The sequence below is a fragment of the Culex pipiens genome, chromosome 1 (assembly GCF_016801865.2).
Source record: "Culex pipiens pallens isolate TS chromosome 1, TS_CPP_V2, whole genome shotgun sequence".
Taxonomy (NCBI): Eukaryota; Metazoa; Arthropoda; class Insecta; order Diptera; family Culicidae; genus Culex; species Culex pipiens.
The window spans coordinates 68,733,638-68,752,546 of NC_068937.1; the positions used below are offsets into that span (position 1 = coordinate 68,733,638).

An 18,909-nucleotide genomic window follows, 5' to 3' on the forward strand; every position below is an offset into this window, starting at 1 on the left:
TGAATTTCAATCCAGTTTTATTTTAATAACACTTATTTTTCAATCTTGTTATTTTACAGAATCTTCAAGAACTTCATGCACAGGCCGTTCATTAATGACAAATGCATTCGGTGTGGTGAAGAATATCACTAAGAACAACATGGAATCATCAGGTGAGTAGATTTGGCTGTTGCATATGGATCATTTCCGTTTTTTCACTAACTGCAACTGCTGCACTAAAAATGGTATTAAAATACCAAATTTAGGTATGACTTGTGCAAATATCAGCGACCAAAATGTGATCTTGGTTGCCCAGTAATAGATGGTAAAATACCATCAAATCATACCAAAATCATGTATGTGGAAGACCACAGGAATACCAAAATATGATTTTCCAAGGACGCGGGAATACCTAAAAATAAAACCATGGCAATACCAAGTTTTGGTATTCAAGCAATGTTCAAAAATCCAGAAGACCTCAACTTGGTATTGAAATGGTTTTATTTTGAGGTATTATTTTACCCTTGGAATAACATGGTTTGGTATTGTTGTGCCCTTCCACATACTAGACTTTGGTATGATTTCATGGTATTTTACCATCTATTACTGGGCAACCAAGGGCACATTTTGGTCGCTGTTATTTGCTCAAGTAATACCAAAATTTGGTATTCCCGTGTTATTTACCCCTGCTCGGGTAAAGGAGCTCAAGAACGCGAAATCCGCGGGAAAGGACGGACTTCCGGCCGAACTTTTCAAGCACGGGAGCGCGCGGATGATCGAGATTCTGCACCAAATCGTCCAGCGAATTTGGTGCGAAGAACAGCTTCCGACCGACTGGTTAGACGGGCTCATCACCCCAATCTACAAGAAAGGGCAAAGACTCGATTGTGCCAACTATCGAGGCATCACAATCCTCAACTCAGCGTACAAAGTACTATCCCGAATCCTGTGGAGCAAGCTGAGACCGTTGACCGAGACCTTTGTCGGCGAATACCAGTGCGGTTTTCGAGCGGGTCGGTCAACGACGGACCAGATGTTCACTCTGCGACAAATCCTCGACAAGTTCCGGGAGTACAACCTGCAAACACACCATTTGTTCATCGACTTCAAGGCGGCGTACGATTCAGTCAAAAGAAACGAACTTTGGAAAATTATGCTAGAACACGGCTTTCCGGCGAAGCTAATTAGACTGATTCGTGCAACGCTCGACGGCGTGCGAATAGCTAACGAGACATCTGAAGCTTTCGTTACGTTGGATGGATTGAAGCAGGGCGATGCTCTCTCGAACTTACTGTTCATCATAGCGTTGGAGGGTGCTGCTCGAAGGGCAGGCGTGCAAAGAAACGGAACACTCATCACTAAATCGCACATGCTGCTTGGATACGCTGACGACATCGACATCATTGGTATCGACCGTCGTTCAGTGGAGGAGGCGTTCGTCCCTTTCAAGCGGGAAGCTGCGAAGATCGGACTGACCATCAACACTGCCAAGACCAAGTATCTGGTTGCTGGCAGAGCGCGTGGCAGTGCAGGTGATGGTGTTTCGGAGGTGGAAATAGATGGAGAAAAATATGAGGTGGTGGATGAGTTTGTATATCTTGGTACACTTGTGACGTGCGACAACGATGTGAGCTGCGAAGTGAAACGGCGGATTAGTGCTGCAAACAGGGCCTTCTACGGTCTTCGTAGCCAGCTAAGGTCCCGCAGCCTAAGGACGCCTACGAAAATCACGCTGTACAGGACCTTGATACTCCCTGTAGCTCTTTACGGTCACGAGTCGTGGACGCTAAAGGAGGCTGACCAGAGAGCACTTGGGGTCTTTGAGCGGAGAATCCTGCGTTCTATCTTCGGCGGCAAGCAAGTAGGAGACCGGTGGCGCAGGCGCATGAATTTCGAGTTGTACCAAGACTACAAACATGCTGATATCGTAAAAGTCATCAAGCACGACAGGCTGAAGTGGGCTGGACATGTAGCCAGAATGTCGGACGAGCGGGCGGCTAAAACGATATTCAGCAGCGAACCTGGACGCGGTCGTCGGCTTCGTGGAAGGCCTCGTACGCGTTGGCTGTGTGCAGTCGACGAAGATGCAAGAGCGGCCAACATTGTAGGCGACTGGAGACGAGCGGCCCAAGATCGAGCATCCTGGAAATCTTCGATTAGTTCAGCGTTGGGTCGATAGACCTGTTGCTGATAAAGTAAAGTAAAGTAAGTAAGTTTTCGTTGGACTTAGCAAAATTTTCACTCCTCCGCAAAATGCCAGTTTTGTTAATGGAAATTTTTATTGAGTTTTTTTCACTTTAATTTACTTTAAATACACTAGTTAAACTAATCACATTAAAATTATTTTACCGCACATAAAATTTCATCGAAAAGTGCATAAATGAGCCCACGCGCTCGCTCTCTCTCTTCTCTCTTCTTTCGTTCACTGCTCGCACGCAACGCGCGCGACATGTCGTGACAGGAATCGGCAATCGGCAGACAGACAGCTTTTGCGTTCGTGGCGGGCTGGTTTGTTTACGTTTCGCGCAGTAGTTTTCCGCGGATAAATTGTAGTCCGCGAATCGCCGCGGGTTGTGAGTACGTTCTGTGGCCGAGGGAGTGTGTGTTCGTTCGGTCCGTGGCGTTTGGGAGCCGCGATATATTGTGGTTAAGTGATTGCTTCTGTTTTGGTGGCTGGGGTGAAGAAAAAGTTCCGCTCAGTGTAGGCGGATGCAAGGAATGTTCAGGCCAAGCAGCTGCACCCAGAAGAGGAATCCTCTTGCCCTTAATGTCACTTGGCCTCCTTCCTCCTTCTCCTCCTGCAGCTGCTGTCTTGACACGGATCAACGCCGGAACGATTTCGGTGGATTTGACAGGACACGGGAGTTCTCGGTGAAGGAAAAAAAACCGCTGGTTAAGTTTGTTTTGGTTTTGGTGTCGCGTGATTGGAATCCTGATTTGTGGGGGAACATTGTTTTCGCGAATGCACGATTGTGTGCGTGTGTGTTTGTTTACGTTTGACGTATTCATGGTGAACGGGTGATTACTACTGGATGAAACTTCCTTTGTGTTTCCGGAGGGGGTGAGCGAGAGAAAAACTGACAAATCCGCGTTGGTGCTGGTTGCGGCCTGCGTTTGTTTATGTGACTGTGCTTTGGGGTTTGTTTACGTTTTTAATTGATTATTGTGAGTGTGTGGCAGGGGCAGGGACGTGACAATGTGACATTGCTTCTATCCTTTAGGGGTGTCCGTGACAGAAGGAAGAACCTTTCTCTGGTTATTTCAGAGGAGGTAATCTATTGGGCGACTCGCGGGCAGTTTCCCGGTGAAGGTGGAGAGTTGAGTCCATTTGAATCGATGGTACATGCTGGTTCTTCTTATACTTAGCAGGAAGAAGTATTTCAACGATTTTTTGACTCAGATAAGTATTATTTGTTTTCCTGTTCCTTTTTTATATAATATCATGTTGAATTATTTGATACCCAAGCAACACACTTTGTCAGATAAACGTATTTCCTAACTGGTTGTATAACCAATCCGTCTGGTTGTCACAACTTGTTCTACAACTCCTGTGAAATGGAAAAAGCGCACTTTTTTCTGTTGTATAACTTGCCAGAACAAGATGCAAGTTATCAGAGTAAGTTGTACAATTGTATTTGACAACACTGTGCTAGCTAACAAGAGATTCAACGAAAAAAAGGGGGCGTGGTTTGCGACTGTGCTGTCAAATCAAAGCGCACACTGAAAAGGAAAATTAGTTTGAAAACAGCTGTCTAACCGTTGACTAACATACATGTAAACAAACATTTCTTATTAGAATTTCAATCAACGACGAAGCTAATAAAAAAAAGTACGCTTGTTTCTGCCAGATTTATTTAAAATAATTCTATATTGAATTTTAAAAAAGAAAAACAATCGTGGCGCGCAGTCTACGTGAAGTGTGAAAATTCCTTGCATGGCGAACTTTTAGATTTTCCTTTTTTGATGAACTTCCTCTTTCTCAAGATTCGATCCGATGACTTCGACGACTTGTTGTTCTCCACGGCAGGTCCAGGCGCGCTTCCACATCTCTCCACGGGGCTTCATAGTAAACAAGCTGGCCCAAGCGTCAATAAGAAGGCTGCTGTCTGTTTTGTTAGCTAAAGAACTTAACTCCAACGAAGGCTGTTGAAGTTATATAAGTTTGTTTCAAGTCAGTTGATATAACTCCACTATATAACTTTGTTATAACAAACCGTTTCAACTGTCATTTCGATTACCGTACCACGGAGTGATATTGAAAATCGGTATGATTTTGATTTATTGTTTTCTCTATCATAAACTCTATAAGCTTATAATTTTTGTAGCTTTTACCAGCGATATGTTTACAAATTAATCGGTCAACAATCAAAACTACTGTAATCTTCAATAAATAATCATTATTGAAACTCTGAATTCCTCATGTACAAATTTACACCACCTAACAACACGCAATGTCAAGTTGAATATGTATGTTGAGCATCCGTTATAAAATCTATTCTCCGAGAACATTTGTGTAACAAAGCGAGAAAACCTAAGGTTATTTATAGAATGGTTGGCCACGCCCATTTTTCAGAAGATGCCGTCACATGACAATGTTAGATAAGCAGTGTGGCAAACAGTGCAATATTATTCTTATTCAACAAACTGTTTCGAGGAAAACATTGCAGATGAGGGAACAGCATCTTGGCATATCAGCATTTTGACGTTTAATTACAGCTCATAAAAAGCGTTTTCGATTGAAATCAAGTGATAAATACCTCAAACGGAAGTGAGCAAGCAAGTTTCTATCGAAGTTTTTCCAAAATAAGTTGTTTAAACAGTGTAAATCAGCAAATTGGATGGAGTTAGAAGCGAGTGCATATTCCCTATGTTGTGTGTAAAAGTTGGAAAAGAGTGAAGTTGACTGTGTTTTAACACTTGTATGGCACACATATCATGAGTTACATAGGTCAGTTATACAAGTAGTGAAGCAAACGGTTATTTAACTAACGTTGACATTTTTTCACGTATGTTGATCCAAAACAGCTGTCTAACTGTTATTCAACAGTCGACAAGTTATGAGTGCTACTTGGGTAAAAAATAACCCTGGAAATTCTGTTTGAGAATTGATACTTTGTGTTTTGTTTTCTTCAACAGGACCACAACCTGGGCATGTTTTGGGACATTCAGCATCTGGCGTTTTGTTTAATTAGGCTAATTAGCTGCGATGCAACCGTGCTTTGGTTGAATGGATTTGAAGAGGATTAACCAGGTATGTACGAAAAATATTATTTTAAAGTGAACCTATCACTGTTCGAACTTCATTTTGTTACTTTTGCGCATATATATATATTTTTTTTCAAACCAAATCAATGTAGTCATCAATTTTATATTAATTGAATTGAAACACCAATATATATTGATCACAGATGGCTTCGAAAATCTTTTTCTAGAATATTTTGTGCAAATTATTGTTTTAATATTTTTTAAAGACGTTCTCGTAAAGAGTTTTTTTTTTAAATTTCACGTTGTTGCAGTATTTCATTGGCATAGTAGTTGTCCTAAACTGAGATGAGGAGTACCTTTAGAAACTGTTTTATTCAAAGAAAGATTTGGGTTTTGTGCGAATAATTCAACTGAAGAAAGAACATCACCTTTCTTCAATATTTGATTTGCTTTTATTATTTCAGTGTTTTAAAGAATTTGGGCATGAATCGTTTTTAAGTTTATAAATTGATTTTTCTAGAAGTAGATTATGTTAAAGTCAATGTAATTTTTTCCAACAAAAAGTTGTTAATATTACATTGAAAAACTGATGATCTATGTAACTTGCAATATCAAATAAAGTGAAATTTTATTTAAATATTTAACGAATATCTTTAAATATTTTTTACATTTAAAAATATTGTTGACTTTCAGTTCACAGAAAAAAAAATTATGGTAATATTCAACAGGAAATGGTGACAGATTTTGTGGCAAAATAAGTGATTAATTTGAAAATGATGAATTTTAATCAGTTTTTGATGAATATTCATCAGGTTCACATTTTTAAACATTTTTTATGAAGTATTAGTAAAAAAAGGTAATATTCAACCTACCAAATTTTCAACATTCCAAAATTCAACTTTTTATTTCTGTGATGATATACAATAATAACAGATTGATTGAAAGTTATTAACAAAACCTTTAAAAAATAGATAACTCTGGTATCCCTTAAAATATACACATTGTATCTGAGTTTTGTGGCATGCATATAAAATGAATATTAATGGGAAAAACTCAATACATTAATCGATTTAATTTAAAAATCTATTTTGATAATTAATTCAATTTATACGCAATGTTTTTCACAGTACGCTTTCACTGTGCGCGCACGCTCTCTCCTCTCTCTTTTCGCTCTTGCTGCTTATGCTCGCACACACGGCGAAATGTCAAAACAGGAATCAAAACAAACCGGTGTTGTGCTTTTTCGTTCCGATTTTGGTGCATTATGTGTCGATAGTCGTATGTATTTGTGTTTGTTTATGTGTAGTGAGTGAGGGGAAAGTGGAGGTTGTCGTTTTACCGCGGAAAAGAACGATTTGTAGCGAGAACCTTTTGTGTTTTTGCGTCACCATTTTGGTGCATTAGAAGAAGGAAAACTAAGTAGATTCTCCACCGCCAGAGTTGGCCACCGATGGAAACTGAGGCTTCAATTCGGTGCGGAGTGAACCCGGCAGGCTGTGCTGTTTTTGTTTATGTGTTTTATGTCGGTAATTGCGTGTGTATTAGTTTGTTTATGTGGGGGATGTGGTTTGCAAAAGAATTTGGAGGAGGTTTTTTCGCGATCGACTTTTGCACCTGTCACAGAAGAAGTCAGAAGAAGAATCCTCGTTGCCGGTATGGTCACCATCATTCAGCTCTACGGAAGCTCTACAATCTCCAGATTCTTCCTGTGGCAGACAGTGCTAGTTTTGCCTGTTGACAGATGCATCTCACGGAAGAGGAGCTTTGCAGTCGCAAGGTATTATTTATTTATCTTAGCCCCCAAAGTTTTTGTTCTGCTGCAGCTTGTCCCCACCGTCAAAAGCCCGGATCAATTTTTTTTTCAACCTCTGAAGGAGGAGGAGGAGGCAAAACGGTGCAATCTAATAAGCAGCTGCGTTTTGTAACTGTCTCCAGCGGGGCGGGTCCTACCTATTTAGCAGCACCATCTTCCACCGGAAGATTTTGGGACCTCCATCGTTCCGGTAGCCATCATTTGCATTGGACAAATCCGGTCATTTCGACAACGGAATTCTCGTTTTTATTCAGATAAGTATTGTTTGCTTTCATTTTGTAGAAGTTACATTTAATAATTATTGTAAAGGTGGAGTATCTTTACAAAAATGATTTACATTTTCATTTTAAAATTGATATTTTGTGTTCTCTTCTCCTTCACAGGACAGCAATTTCTGGACAACCATCATCATATCATAGTATTCATCATAGGGAATTGATTGGATGGGTTTAGAGATCATTTACAAGGTATGTTAAACAATATTGTTATGTGAACATATCACTTTTTATCAATTGGATATTCAAAACATGTTTATTCCCGTTTTTTTTAAGATAATGGGTCTTAATTGAAAACATTCATGGTGTTAATTTTTGAGATATTAACCTTAAAACTACCATTTAGAAAAACTTCACGCAAATTGTAATTCTCGCTTTTTTTTCAATTGTCCTTTGTACATAGGAAACTCATGGCGCATTGGTGGTTCTGAAAAAGTAATCTAGAATTGGCCAAAATAAAAAGGAATCTTAAAATATGCAATTTAGCATATCAAATAGATGATTACACCAGCTGTATGATTAACGCTTTTTTCGTTTTGCAAAATCATCTTCAATCAAAGTCATCTGGTTTATGATACCCATGCTTATTAATGTTAGCTCCAAATCAAACAAAACAATCCATTTCATATAAATTAATTAGACTCTTGAACACTTATATATTTTCAAAAAAAAAAACACCGATATACCACTTGTTTTCATAGTTCTATTATGTTTTCATATGGCAGTTTTCGACATTAAAAAAACTTCTTGTGACTATTTCTTTTTGTAAACAGTGCATTAGGCTTACTCAGTTCAGATAGCGCGAAGCACTTTTACTTAAAAAATAAGTCCTTTTAAGTTTTCTGTCGAAAAATACCATTTGAATATAAAAATGTATCATGGGAAGTTGCGAAATATGGATTTGTAAGATTTATTCACAAATCACAAGTTTTCATGATACATTAATGTTTCTGGATGATATTTTTACGAACAGTTTTTTTCAGGCAAAAACCTGAACCTGTCTTGATTTTTTTATGTTTCTGGATGATATTTTTTCGCACCAATTTTTTCAGGAAAAAGCAGAATTGGCCATGATTATTTCATGTTCCTGGATGATATTTTTCGGTACCATGACATGATATTTTGAAGTTCAAAATGTCAACTTGGTTTGATATTTTTTTGATGTTTCGTAGAGTAACTCATGTTACATTTTATGTTTCTACATCTCTTAAGTCAAGCGTTCTGGAAACATGTCATCTTCATGTTTTTGGCAACATGACAAGTTTACCGTAAGATGTAATTTTCTGATCGGGGGGCAGAAAGTTGCATCTTGGAAAAATCTACCCATGTTCGTAAAAACACGAACAAGTCAAGTTCACCCCAGGGTATGGTTAAGAGATAACCGAACATGGCCACGAACATAAATTGTTCGAGGCGTATCTGCGAAAAATCTTGTTGAGTTTATTTGACCAACAATGCCACATCAAGTTGAGTTTATAGTAGCAAACAACTGAAATCTTCCAAAAATCATATCAAGTTCATAAAGTAGATTTTGATCCCAAAAATAATTTTATTGGTTTTCAATGCACCCCGCCACAATTCGAACCCTCCCCCCCCCTTCTTCCTCTTCACAAATATGAGTAATATTGCAGGAGTATACGCACTTACATCAAAACAAGATTTTTCAAAGTTGAAAAATTATTTTACTTTAAAAACTCATTAAAAAATTGTGGAGAAAGCGTTGAATTGCCAAAATGTCACAATAATTTTCCAAATCACGAAAAATCCAAAGTCTCTATATTCCATTTTTTTAAATTAAAAATAAAAGTTTATGAAAATATTCCTAAAATTGCATAAGTCCACAAACCCACAAAAAATTTTCAAAAAGCCTTGCAATGTTTTTTATCAAAATAATTTTTCAAAATGTTGAAAAATATTCAACTGGCTGAGAGCAAAAATTTCGCAAAGTCCTGAAAATCTAATAAATTCTACCAACAATCTTGTCGTGATACGGATCCCGTAAATTTTCTAAGTGCCGGAACGATTTTTGTAGGGGGTATATCAATAATTATTAAAAACCAACATTCGTATTTAAAAATTTCAATGAAGACGTTTTGTTAGAGACATTATTTTAGGAACAAACTGATGTTTTTGTAAAAATCGGACGAAAATTTCCCGTAATTTCCACGATTTTTCCGAAATTTTGGTTCAAAGCAAAAATAAACATCAAAATAATTTATCATGTTTCCAAACTCCCAAAAAATTTCTAAGTCCCAATTTTTTTTTTAAGTTTCCTGTTCTCGAAAATTTTTTAAGTGTTGAAAATATTTTACTGGCCGAAAGCCAAAATTTTGTTAAGTCCAAAAAATCAAATAAATTCTACCAAAAATCTTGTCGTGATACGGATCCCGTAAATTTTCTAAGTGCCGGAACGATTTTTGTAGGGGGTATATCAATAATTATTAAAAACCAACTTTCGAATTTCAAAATTTCAATGAAGACGTTTTGTTAGGGACATTATTTTAGGAACAAACTGATGTTTTTGTAAAAATCGGACAAAAATTTCCTGTAATTTCGTCGATTTTTCCGAAATTTTGGTTCAAAGCAAAAATAAACATCAAAATAATTTATCATGTTTCCAAACTCCCAAAAATTTTCTAAGTCCCAAAAAAATGCTTTTTCTGTAAAAAGTAAAGAATTAAAAAATATACGCAAAAATTTCAAAGTCCAGCATAAATAAAATCAAACTTTTAAATATCAGCTCATGAAAATTATTCTAAGTGTCGGAAATTGAAAATTATGTCAGTGACTGCAAATTTTGCTAAGTCCAGCATAAATTTGAAATAAAGTCAAAATAATCATTTCATGATGTTCGGGTAAAATTTTGGAAAAAATAAAATTTTCGAAATTTTTGCTAAGTCTAAAAAAACTACCACTAACAGCTCAATATCAACTGTAGATAATGCAGTATGATCATGGAATATACTTTCCATGATATGCAGTCGGTTTCAAAAGTCGTCATAACTCGAGGAGTTAACAGCAAGATGCGAATAAACAAGCCAAGATAGTTCGAAGTTATACCCAAACATCATGAAATGATTATTTTGACTTTATTTCAAATTTATGCTGGACTTAGAAAAATTAGCAGTCACTGACATAATTTTCAATTTCCGACACTTAGAATAATTTTCATGAGCTGATATTTTAAAGTTTGATTTTATTTATGCTGTACTTTGACATTTTTGCGTATATTTTTCAATTCTTTACTTTTATAGAAAAAGCATTTTTTTGGGACTTAGAAGATTTTTGGGAGTTTGGAAACATGATAAATTATTTTGATGTTTATTTTTGCTTTGAACCAAAATTTCGGAAAAATCGACGAAATTACAGGAAATTTTTGTCCGATTTTTACAAAAACATCAGTTTGTTCCTAAAATAATGTCCCTAACAAAACGTCTTCATTGAAATTTTGAAATTCGAAAGTCGGTTTTTAATAATTATTGATATACCCCCTAGAAAAATCGTTACGGCACTTAGAAAATTTACGGGATCCGTATCACGACAAGATTTTTGGTAGAATTTATTTGATTTTTTGGACTTAGCAAAATGTTGGCTTTCGACCAGTAAAATATTTTCAACACTTAAAATTTTTCGAGAACAGGAAACTGAAAAAAATTGGGACTTAGAAAATTTTTGGGAGTTTAGAAACATGATAAATTATGTTGATGTTTATTTTTGCTTTGAACCAAAATTTCGGAAAAATCGTGGAAATTACAGGAAATTTTCGTCCGATTTTTACAAAAACATCAGTTTGTTCCTAAAATAATGTCCCTAACAAAACGTTTTCATTGAAATTTTGAAATTCGAAAGTTGGTTTTTAATAATTATTGATATACCCCCTACAAAAATCGTTCCGGCACTTAGAAAATTTACGGGATCCGTATCACGACAAGATTTTTGGTAGAATTTATTTGATTTTTTGGACTTAGCAAAATTTTGGCTTTCGGCCAGTAAAATATTTTCAACACTTAGAAATTTTTCGAGATGAGGAAACCGAAAAAAAATTGGGACTTAGAAAATTTTTGGGAATTTGGAAACATGATAAAATATTTTGATGTTTATTTTTGCTTTGAACCAAACCCGGGCAGAAAGTTGCATCTTGGAAAAATCTACCCATGTTCGTAAAAACACGAACAAGTCAAGTTCACCCCAGGGTATGGTTAAGAGATAACCGAACATGGCCACGAACATAAATTGTTCGAGGTGTATCTGCGAAAAATCTTGTTGAGTTTATTTGACCAACAATGCCACATCAAGTTGAGTTTATAGTAGCAAACAACTGAAATCTTCCAAAAATCATATCAAGTTCATAAAGTAGATTTTGATCCCAAAAATAATTTTATTGGTTTTTAATGCACCCCGCCACTATTCAGACCCCCCCCTTCTTTCTCTTCACAAATATGAGTAATATTGCAGGAATATACGCACTTACATCAAAACAAGATTTTTCAAAGTTGAAAAATTATTTTACTTTAAAAACTCATTAAAAAATTGTGGAGAAAGCGTTGAATTGCCAAAATGTCACAATAATTTTCCAAATCACGAAAAATCCAAAGTCTCTATATTCCATTTTTTTAAATTAAAAATAAAAGTCTATGAAAATATTCCTAAAATTGCATAAGTCCAAAAATCCACAGTAAAATTTCAAAAAGCCTGGTAATGTTTCTTATCAAAATAATTTTTCAAAATGTTGAAAAATATTCAACTGGCTGAGAGCAAAAATTTCGCAAAGTCCTGAAAATCTAATAAATTCTACCAACATTCTTGTCGTGATACGGATCCCGTAAATTTTCTAAGTGCCGGAACGATTTTTGTAGGGGGTTTATCAATAATTATTAAAACCCAACTTTCGTATTTCAAAATTTCAATGAAAACGTTTTGTTAGGGACATTATTTTAGGAACAAACTGATGTTTTTTCAAAAATCGGACGAAATTTTTTTGTAATTTCGACGCAAAATAAACATCTAAATAATTTATCATGTTTCCAAACTCCCAAAAATTTTCTAAGTCCCATTTTTATTTCATTTTCCTGCTCTCGAAAAATTTCTAAGTGTTGAAAATATTTTACTGGCCAAAAGCCAAAATTTTGCTAAGTCCAAAAAATCAAATAAATTCTACCAAAAATCTTGTCGTGATACGGATCCCGTAAATTTTCTAAGTGCCGGAACGATTTTTGTAGGGGGTATATCAATAATTATTAAAAACCAACTTGCGTGTTTCAAAATTTCAATGAAAACGTTTTGTTAGGGACATTATTTTAGGAACAAACTGATGTTTTTGTAAAAATCGCACAAAAATTTCCTGTATTTTCGACGATTTTTCCGAAATTTTGGTTCAAAGCAAAATAAACATCAAAATAATTTATCATGTTTCCAAACTCCCAAAAATTTTCTAAGTCCCATTTTTTTTGTTAATTTTCCTGCTCTCGAAAAATTTCTAAGTATTGAATATATTTTACCCGGCCGAAAGCCAAAATTTTGCTAAGTCCAAAAAATCAAATAAATTCTACCAAAAATCTTGTCGTGATACGGATCCCGTAAATTTTCTAAGTGCCGGAACGATTTTTGTAGGAGGTATATCAATAATTATTAAAAAACAACTTTCGTGTTTCAAAATTTCAATGAAAACGTTTTGTTAGGGACATTATTTTAGGAACAAACTGATGTTTTTGTAAAAATCGGACGAAAATTTCCTGTGATTTCGACGATTTTTCCGAAATTTTGGTTCAAAGCAAAAATAAACATCAAAATAATTTATCATGTTTCCAACCTCCCGAAAATTTTCTAAGTCCCAAAAAAATGCTTTTTCTGTAAAAAGTAAAGAATTAAAAAATATACGCAAAAATTTCAAAGTCCAGCATAAATAAAATCAAATTTTAAAATATCAGCTCATGAAAATTATTCTAAGTGTCGGAAATTGAAAATTCTGTCAGTGACTGCAAATTTTGCTAAGTCCAGCATAAATTTGAAATAAAGTCAAAATAATCATTTCATGATGTTTGGGTAAAATTTTGGAAAAAAGAAAATTTTCGAATTTTTTGCTAAGTCTAGAAAAACTACCACTAACAGCTCAATATCAACTGTAGATAATGCAGTATGATCATGGAATATACTTTCCATGATACGCAGTCGGTTTCAAAAGTCGTCATAACTCGAGGAGTTTACAACAAGATGCAAATAAACAAGCCAAGATAGTTCGAAGTTATCGCCACCAACTCACTTTCCGCCCGGGAAATTTCGGAAAATTCGTCGAAATTACAGGAAATTTTCGTCCGATTTTTGAAAAAACATCAGTTTGTTCCTAAAATAATGTCCCTGACAAAACGTCTTCATTGAAATTTTGAAATTCGAAAGTCGGTTTTTAATAATTATTGATATACCCCCTAGAAAAATCGTTACGGCACTTAGAAAATTTACGGGATCCGTATCACGACAAGATTTTTGGTAGAATTTATTTGATTTTTTGGACTTAGCAAAATGTTGGCTTTCGACCAGTAAAATATTTTCAACACTTAAAATTTTTCGAGAACAGGAAATTGAAAAAAATTGGGACTTAGAAAATTTTTGGGAGTTTAGAAACATGATAAATTATGTTGATGTTTATTTTTGCTTTGAACCAAAATTTCGGAAAAATCGTGGAAATTACAGGAAATTTTTGTCCGATTTTTACAAAAACATCAGTTTGTTCCTAAAATAATGTCCCTAACAAAACGTCTTCATTGAAATTTTGAAATTCGAAAGTTGGTTTTTAATAATTATTGATATACCCCCTACAAAAATCGTTCCGGCACTTAGAAAATTTACGGGATCCGTATCACGACAAGATTTTTGGTAGAATTTATTTGATTTTTTGGACTTAGCAAAATTTTGGCTTTCGGCCAGTAAAATATTTTCAACACTTAGAAATTTTTCGAGATGAGGAAACCGAAAAAAAATTGGGACTTAGAAAATTTTTGGGAATTTGGAAACATGATAAAATATTTTGATGTTTATTTTTGCTTTGAACCAAAATTTCGGAAAATTCGTCGAAATTACAGGAAATTTTCGTCCGATTTTTGAAAAAACATCAGTTTGTTCCTAAAATAATGTCCCTGACAAAACGTCTTCATTGAAATTTTGAAATTCGAAAGTCGGTTTTTAATAATTATTGATATACCCCCTAGAAAAATCGTTCCGGCACTTAGAAAATTTACGGGATCCGTATCACGACAAGATTTTTGGTAGAATTTATTAGATTTTCAGGACTTTGCGAAATTTTTGCTCTCAGCCAGTTGAAAATTTTTCAACATTTTGAAAAATTATTTTGATAAGAAACATTACCAGGCTTTTTGAAATTTTACTGTGGATTTTTGGACTTATGCAATTTTAGGAATATTTTCATAAACTTTTATTTTTAATTTAAAAAAAATGGAATATAGAGACTTTGGATTTTTCGTGATTTGGAAAATTATTGTGACATTTTGGCGATTCAACGCTTTCTCCACAATTTTTTAATGAGTTTTTAAAGTAAAATAATTTTTCAACTTTGAAAAATCTTGTTTTGATGTAAGTGCGTATATTCCTGCAATATTACTCATATTTGTGAAGAGGAAGAAGGGGAGGGGGTCTGAATTGTGGCGGGGTGCATTAAAAACCAATAAAATTATTTTTGGGATCAAAATCTACTTTATGAACTTGATATGAATTTTTGGAAGATTTCAGTTGTTTGCTATTATAAACTCAACTTGATGTGGCATTGTTGGTCAAATAAACTCAACAAGATTTTTCGCAGATACGCCTCGAACAATTTATGTTCGTGGCCATGTTCGGTTATCTCTTAACCATACCCTGGGGTGAACTTGACTTGTTCGTGTTTTTACGAACATGGGTAGATTTTTCCAAGATGCAACTTTCTGCCCGGGTTATAAACAAGATGAAAATAAACAAGCCAAGATAGTTCGAAGTTGTCGCCACCAACTCACTTTCCGCCCAAGTATTTGCATACATTTCATTAAAAGCTAAAAAATATTCGAGACTAGCTTGTTCCAACTGTTACTATCTTGTTATAAATGACGTTTACTTTGAAGGCGCAGATAGATGTTGAGCTCTGAAACATCTCAATAATGAGATTAAGTTGAAAAAAGGGAGAAGTAGATAATGATGAGTGAGGTGTAAATGAACCTCAATTCGATTCAACGGAATAGCGAATCAATAAAATATTTGTGAACATATTTTTTCTCACCTCAGCTGACCACGGCATCTTAATTGCTTTTTTCACTTCTCGGCGGGTATAAATTAGGATCTTTAAGGTAAAGCAAGTGTGGAAAACAGCAGGGAACCAAAGGTTTGCCTCATTTCTCCACAGGTAGTTTGTTGTGCGTATCTAATATCAAATAAAAAAAAGGAAGGGGCTCTTTCAAAGCCAAAGCATAAAGAAAGCGATACCAGTGAAACAGCATTAAAATAAATGATGTTAAGGATGTTCGGTCTGAGAAAACCTTTTTTTCTCATTCGAACGACTCTCGCATTCCCATTTGGATAGATTATATTTAAATAGTAAAAATCATGAATTTTTAATACTGTTCACCCTGTGTTACAATTTATTTGGGTGATAATGTGGCCATATATGATATATGGTGATAAAGTGGCCATATATGATCACTTATGTTTCCATCAAGCACTATTTAAATATGTATGAGGATTTTGTTTAACATCATTAGACTGGTAGAAAAATCACCTCCCCCCACCCCTCCATTCAAAATCGACTCGAAAAATCAGGGGTCAAAAGAATTTGTTTTTCAAAAAACATCTAAATGTTTGAGTTTATTCAAAATTTTTTGGATTTTTTTTAAATTTTCAAGTTTACCCGAGGGGCGCGACAATAGTAAAAAAATAAATTATTTAATTAATTAACTGCCGAAATTAACAAATTAACGATTGTTTACGATCAAAACATCGCCACCTCTTTTTACATCACATTGATTTGACAGTTCGACCGACGACGTTTGACATTGCGCATGATTGTTGTTTTTGTGCTTGGTGTAAAATTTGTGTCGCCGAAAAGTCGGTCTAACGGCAGAATGCATTCTCCCGCTAATGGTTCAGACCATCAGACGTAGAGGCTACGATCGTGACGGAGATCACTCCGGTGAACATTCCGGAGCGAAGGCACAACTCTGACCGTGAAGGCAGTGGCGGTGACTGGTCGCTGGTCTCGGGCGGTTCAAGAGATTTTCGTGATATTCGTCAGCCGGAGATCGACATCTGGCAGAAGCCCCCGGCCAACGAGGGTGGAGGCGACGATGGTTAAAGAGGCCGATGCGAATTGGTGGACTCTGGAATGCCTGCAGTGGAAGTGGGACAGACATTGATTTTGTGCAGCTTTGAGCGGCTGGGAAGTGAACTGTTCCAACTCCGACCAGATGCGCGAGTTGAACCGTGGTTGCAACCTGGACAACATTCACTTCCTCGTGCTAGACGAGGTTGATCGTATGATGGAGTGCTAATAATAAAATTGTAAAAAATGCTTTGAAATATAAACTAAAGTCTAGAATAACTTGTATTTATTTATCACATACGGAAAACTAAATTCACTTTCAACAGAAGTTTCTTCGCAAAAAAAAAAATCGTTGTGTGAAGTAAGGTGTGCCTAAGCTGAATCCTCAGCATCTGCTTGTCCCGTTCGCTCATCAGATTCGCGTACGCGTCGTACTCCCCGGAGCGATTCAGCTTGCCACGATGGTGCTGAATCTCCTGCTGGTTCTGTTGGCAATTTAGCGGTTTTTGTGCAGCTGATGATTGCGATTATGACCCTGCTGCTGCCGTTGATGATAATGGTGCTAATTCAGCACCGGATGATTTTGCTGAACCTCCTGAACCAGTCGCTGGTCAGAATTCGTGTAGGTTCGGCGGCAGCACATTCATTGGAATTGGAGACGGAACGTTCGCCTGGATCGGCAACAGGGGAACCGTGTTCAACGGTAAAGCAAAGTTGACGGCAACTGTTGGGAAACCTCCGGTGGCGGAGGCATCAAATGCTGCGCCTTCTGTTTGTTCATATTCAGCTCGAATTATCTAAAACAAACATAAAATTAATCAAAACTCTCCCATCGTACAAAAATTTTCTCCTTATTGGCACCCCACCTATCGTCTGATGGAGCTGTTGCTGTATCGCCGGATGCTGCGGCCCGGCTTTTCCAGCATGCTCGGCATCATCCACACGATCAGATTCAGCTGCAACCTCGCCTGACTCTCCTCCAACCGGACCAAATCCTCGTAGGAACAATCCTCCCAGTCGTTCAACGCGTCGTACTCCAAATCATTCGGCATAACGCCGAGCCACTGGAAGATGCGTGTAGAGGCCTAAGAATTATGGCATCGACCTCAAATCCAAATGCATGTTTTTCGTAAAAAATCAGCGCAGCATTTATTTCCCAAAACTGAATCAAAACACAAACACTTGACAGTTGTGCGAGCGAACGCGACACGAGGCAAATCAATGTTTTCAAAGCAGGTGTGGTACTGTCAAATATCAAATGACGCGAGGAATTTATTTCCTTAATATATTAAATGCGAAAATTAATCCATTAAGGCCAATGTCACGCCCCTCGAGTCCACCTCATTGTTGCTACACCTTGGTAGCAAAAACCAACAAACGTGACTCTAGCATTTCCTATCGCGCTATTCGGATCGTTGCAAAATAAACCAAGTTTAGTTAAGTTAATTCCGGTTGTTTTATTTGTCCGCCGTTCCGAGGTTCCCCACTCTGGTGACCTCCGTCGTGAATGTAACGGAAATCAATTTCTTTGTTGCGCAAAATACCGAAAAAATGCGTTTTTCTTCGTGGAAACTCTGCTGCCGTCCGCCCTCTTGGATGCAAAAATGATGCTTCCGGTTCGAACGTCTCGCTTCCAGCGCCTCCGACTTCTGTCGCCTTGAAATTGCCGGAGTTTTGGAAGACGGACCCGCTAAGGTGGTTCGCCCAAGCGGAGGCTCAGTTCGCGCTCGCTTCCGACCAAACGATGTACTACCACATTATCTCCAAGGTGTACCAAACAGTTCTGCGACACATTTCCGACATCGTCGCGAACCCCCCAACAGAGAACAAACACCCGGCGGTCAAGGCCCGCCTGATCGCCCACTTCGAGTTGTTCGCCGAGGAAAAGTTCGAGAAGCTGCTCAATTCCTGCGAACTCGGAGACGCCCGTCCGTCTCATCTTCTTGCCAAAATGCAAGGTCTATCCACGAGCCTGAACGTGAGCGTTGGATTGATGCGGATGCTCTTCCTGCAGCGGATGCCAGTCAACATTCAAACGATCCTCGCGGTGTTCAACGCCAAGCTCGACGAGTTCGCTGCCATGGCCGACAAGATGATCGACGTCGCCGGTCAGCAGGTGGCTGCGATACAACAAGCTGCTCTAACAAGCGTACAGGACCTGGAAGCTCAAATTGCCGCCCTAAGCAGCCAACTGCGACGATTGAAAGCAAGTCCTTGCAAGAGATTTGCTGGTACCATTGCAAGTTCCGAGACGCGGCCCAACAGTGCCGTTCCCTTTGCCAATACAGCTCAAAAAACTAGATTCCTTCTCACTCGAGACGGCGGAGATGGGAACGAAATCG

At 37.0% G+C, this 18,909-nt stretch overlaps 2 protein-coding genes across 3 annotated transcripts in view; both read left to right on the plus strand.

The window, feature by feature from the left end:
* Window positions 1-18,909, plus strand: part of LOC128093327 (uncharacterized) — a 481,727-nt gene that overhangs the window by 286,417 nt on the left and 176,401 nt on the right. The gene's annotated exons all lie outside the window — the stretch shown is intronic.
* Window positions 1-18,909, plus strand: part of LOC120428032 (homeobox protein unc-4-like) — a 51,527-nt gene that overhangs the window by 14,861 nt on the left and 17,757 nt on the right. Inside the window, exon 1 of one of the 2 annotated variants that reach the window (XM_052709754.1) lies at window positions 5,192-5,230. The exons of the other annotated variant lie outside the window; for it this stretch is intronic. Within the exon in view, the coding sequence (XP_052565714.1) occupies window positions 5,207-5,230 (24 nt within the window). The 5' untranslated portion in view covers window positions 5,192-5,206. Of the gene's footprint in view, window positions 1-5,191; window positions 5,231-18,909 lie in introns of those variants that run through there. 2 annotated transcript variants of the gene reach the window in all.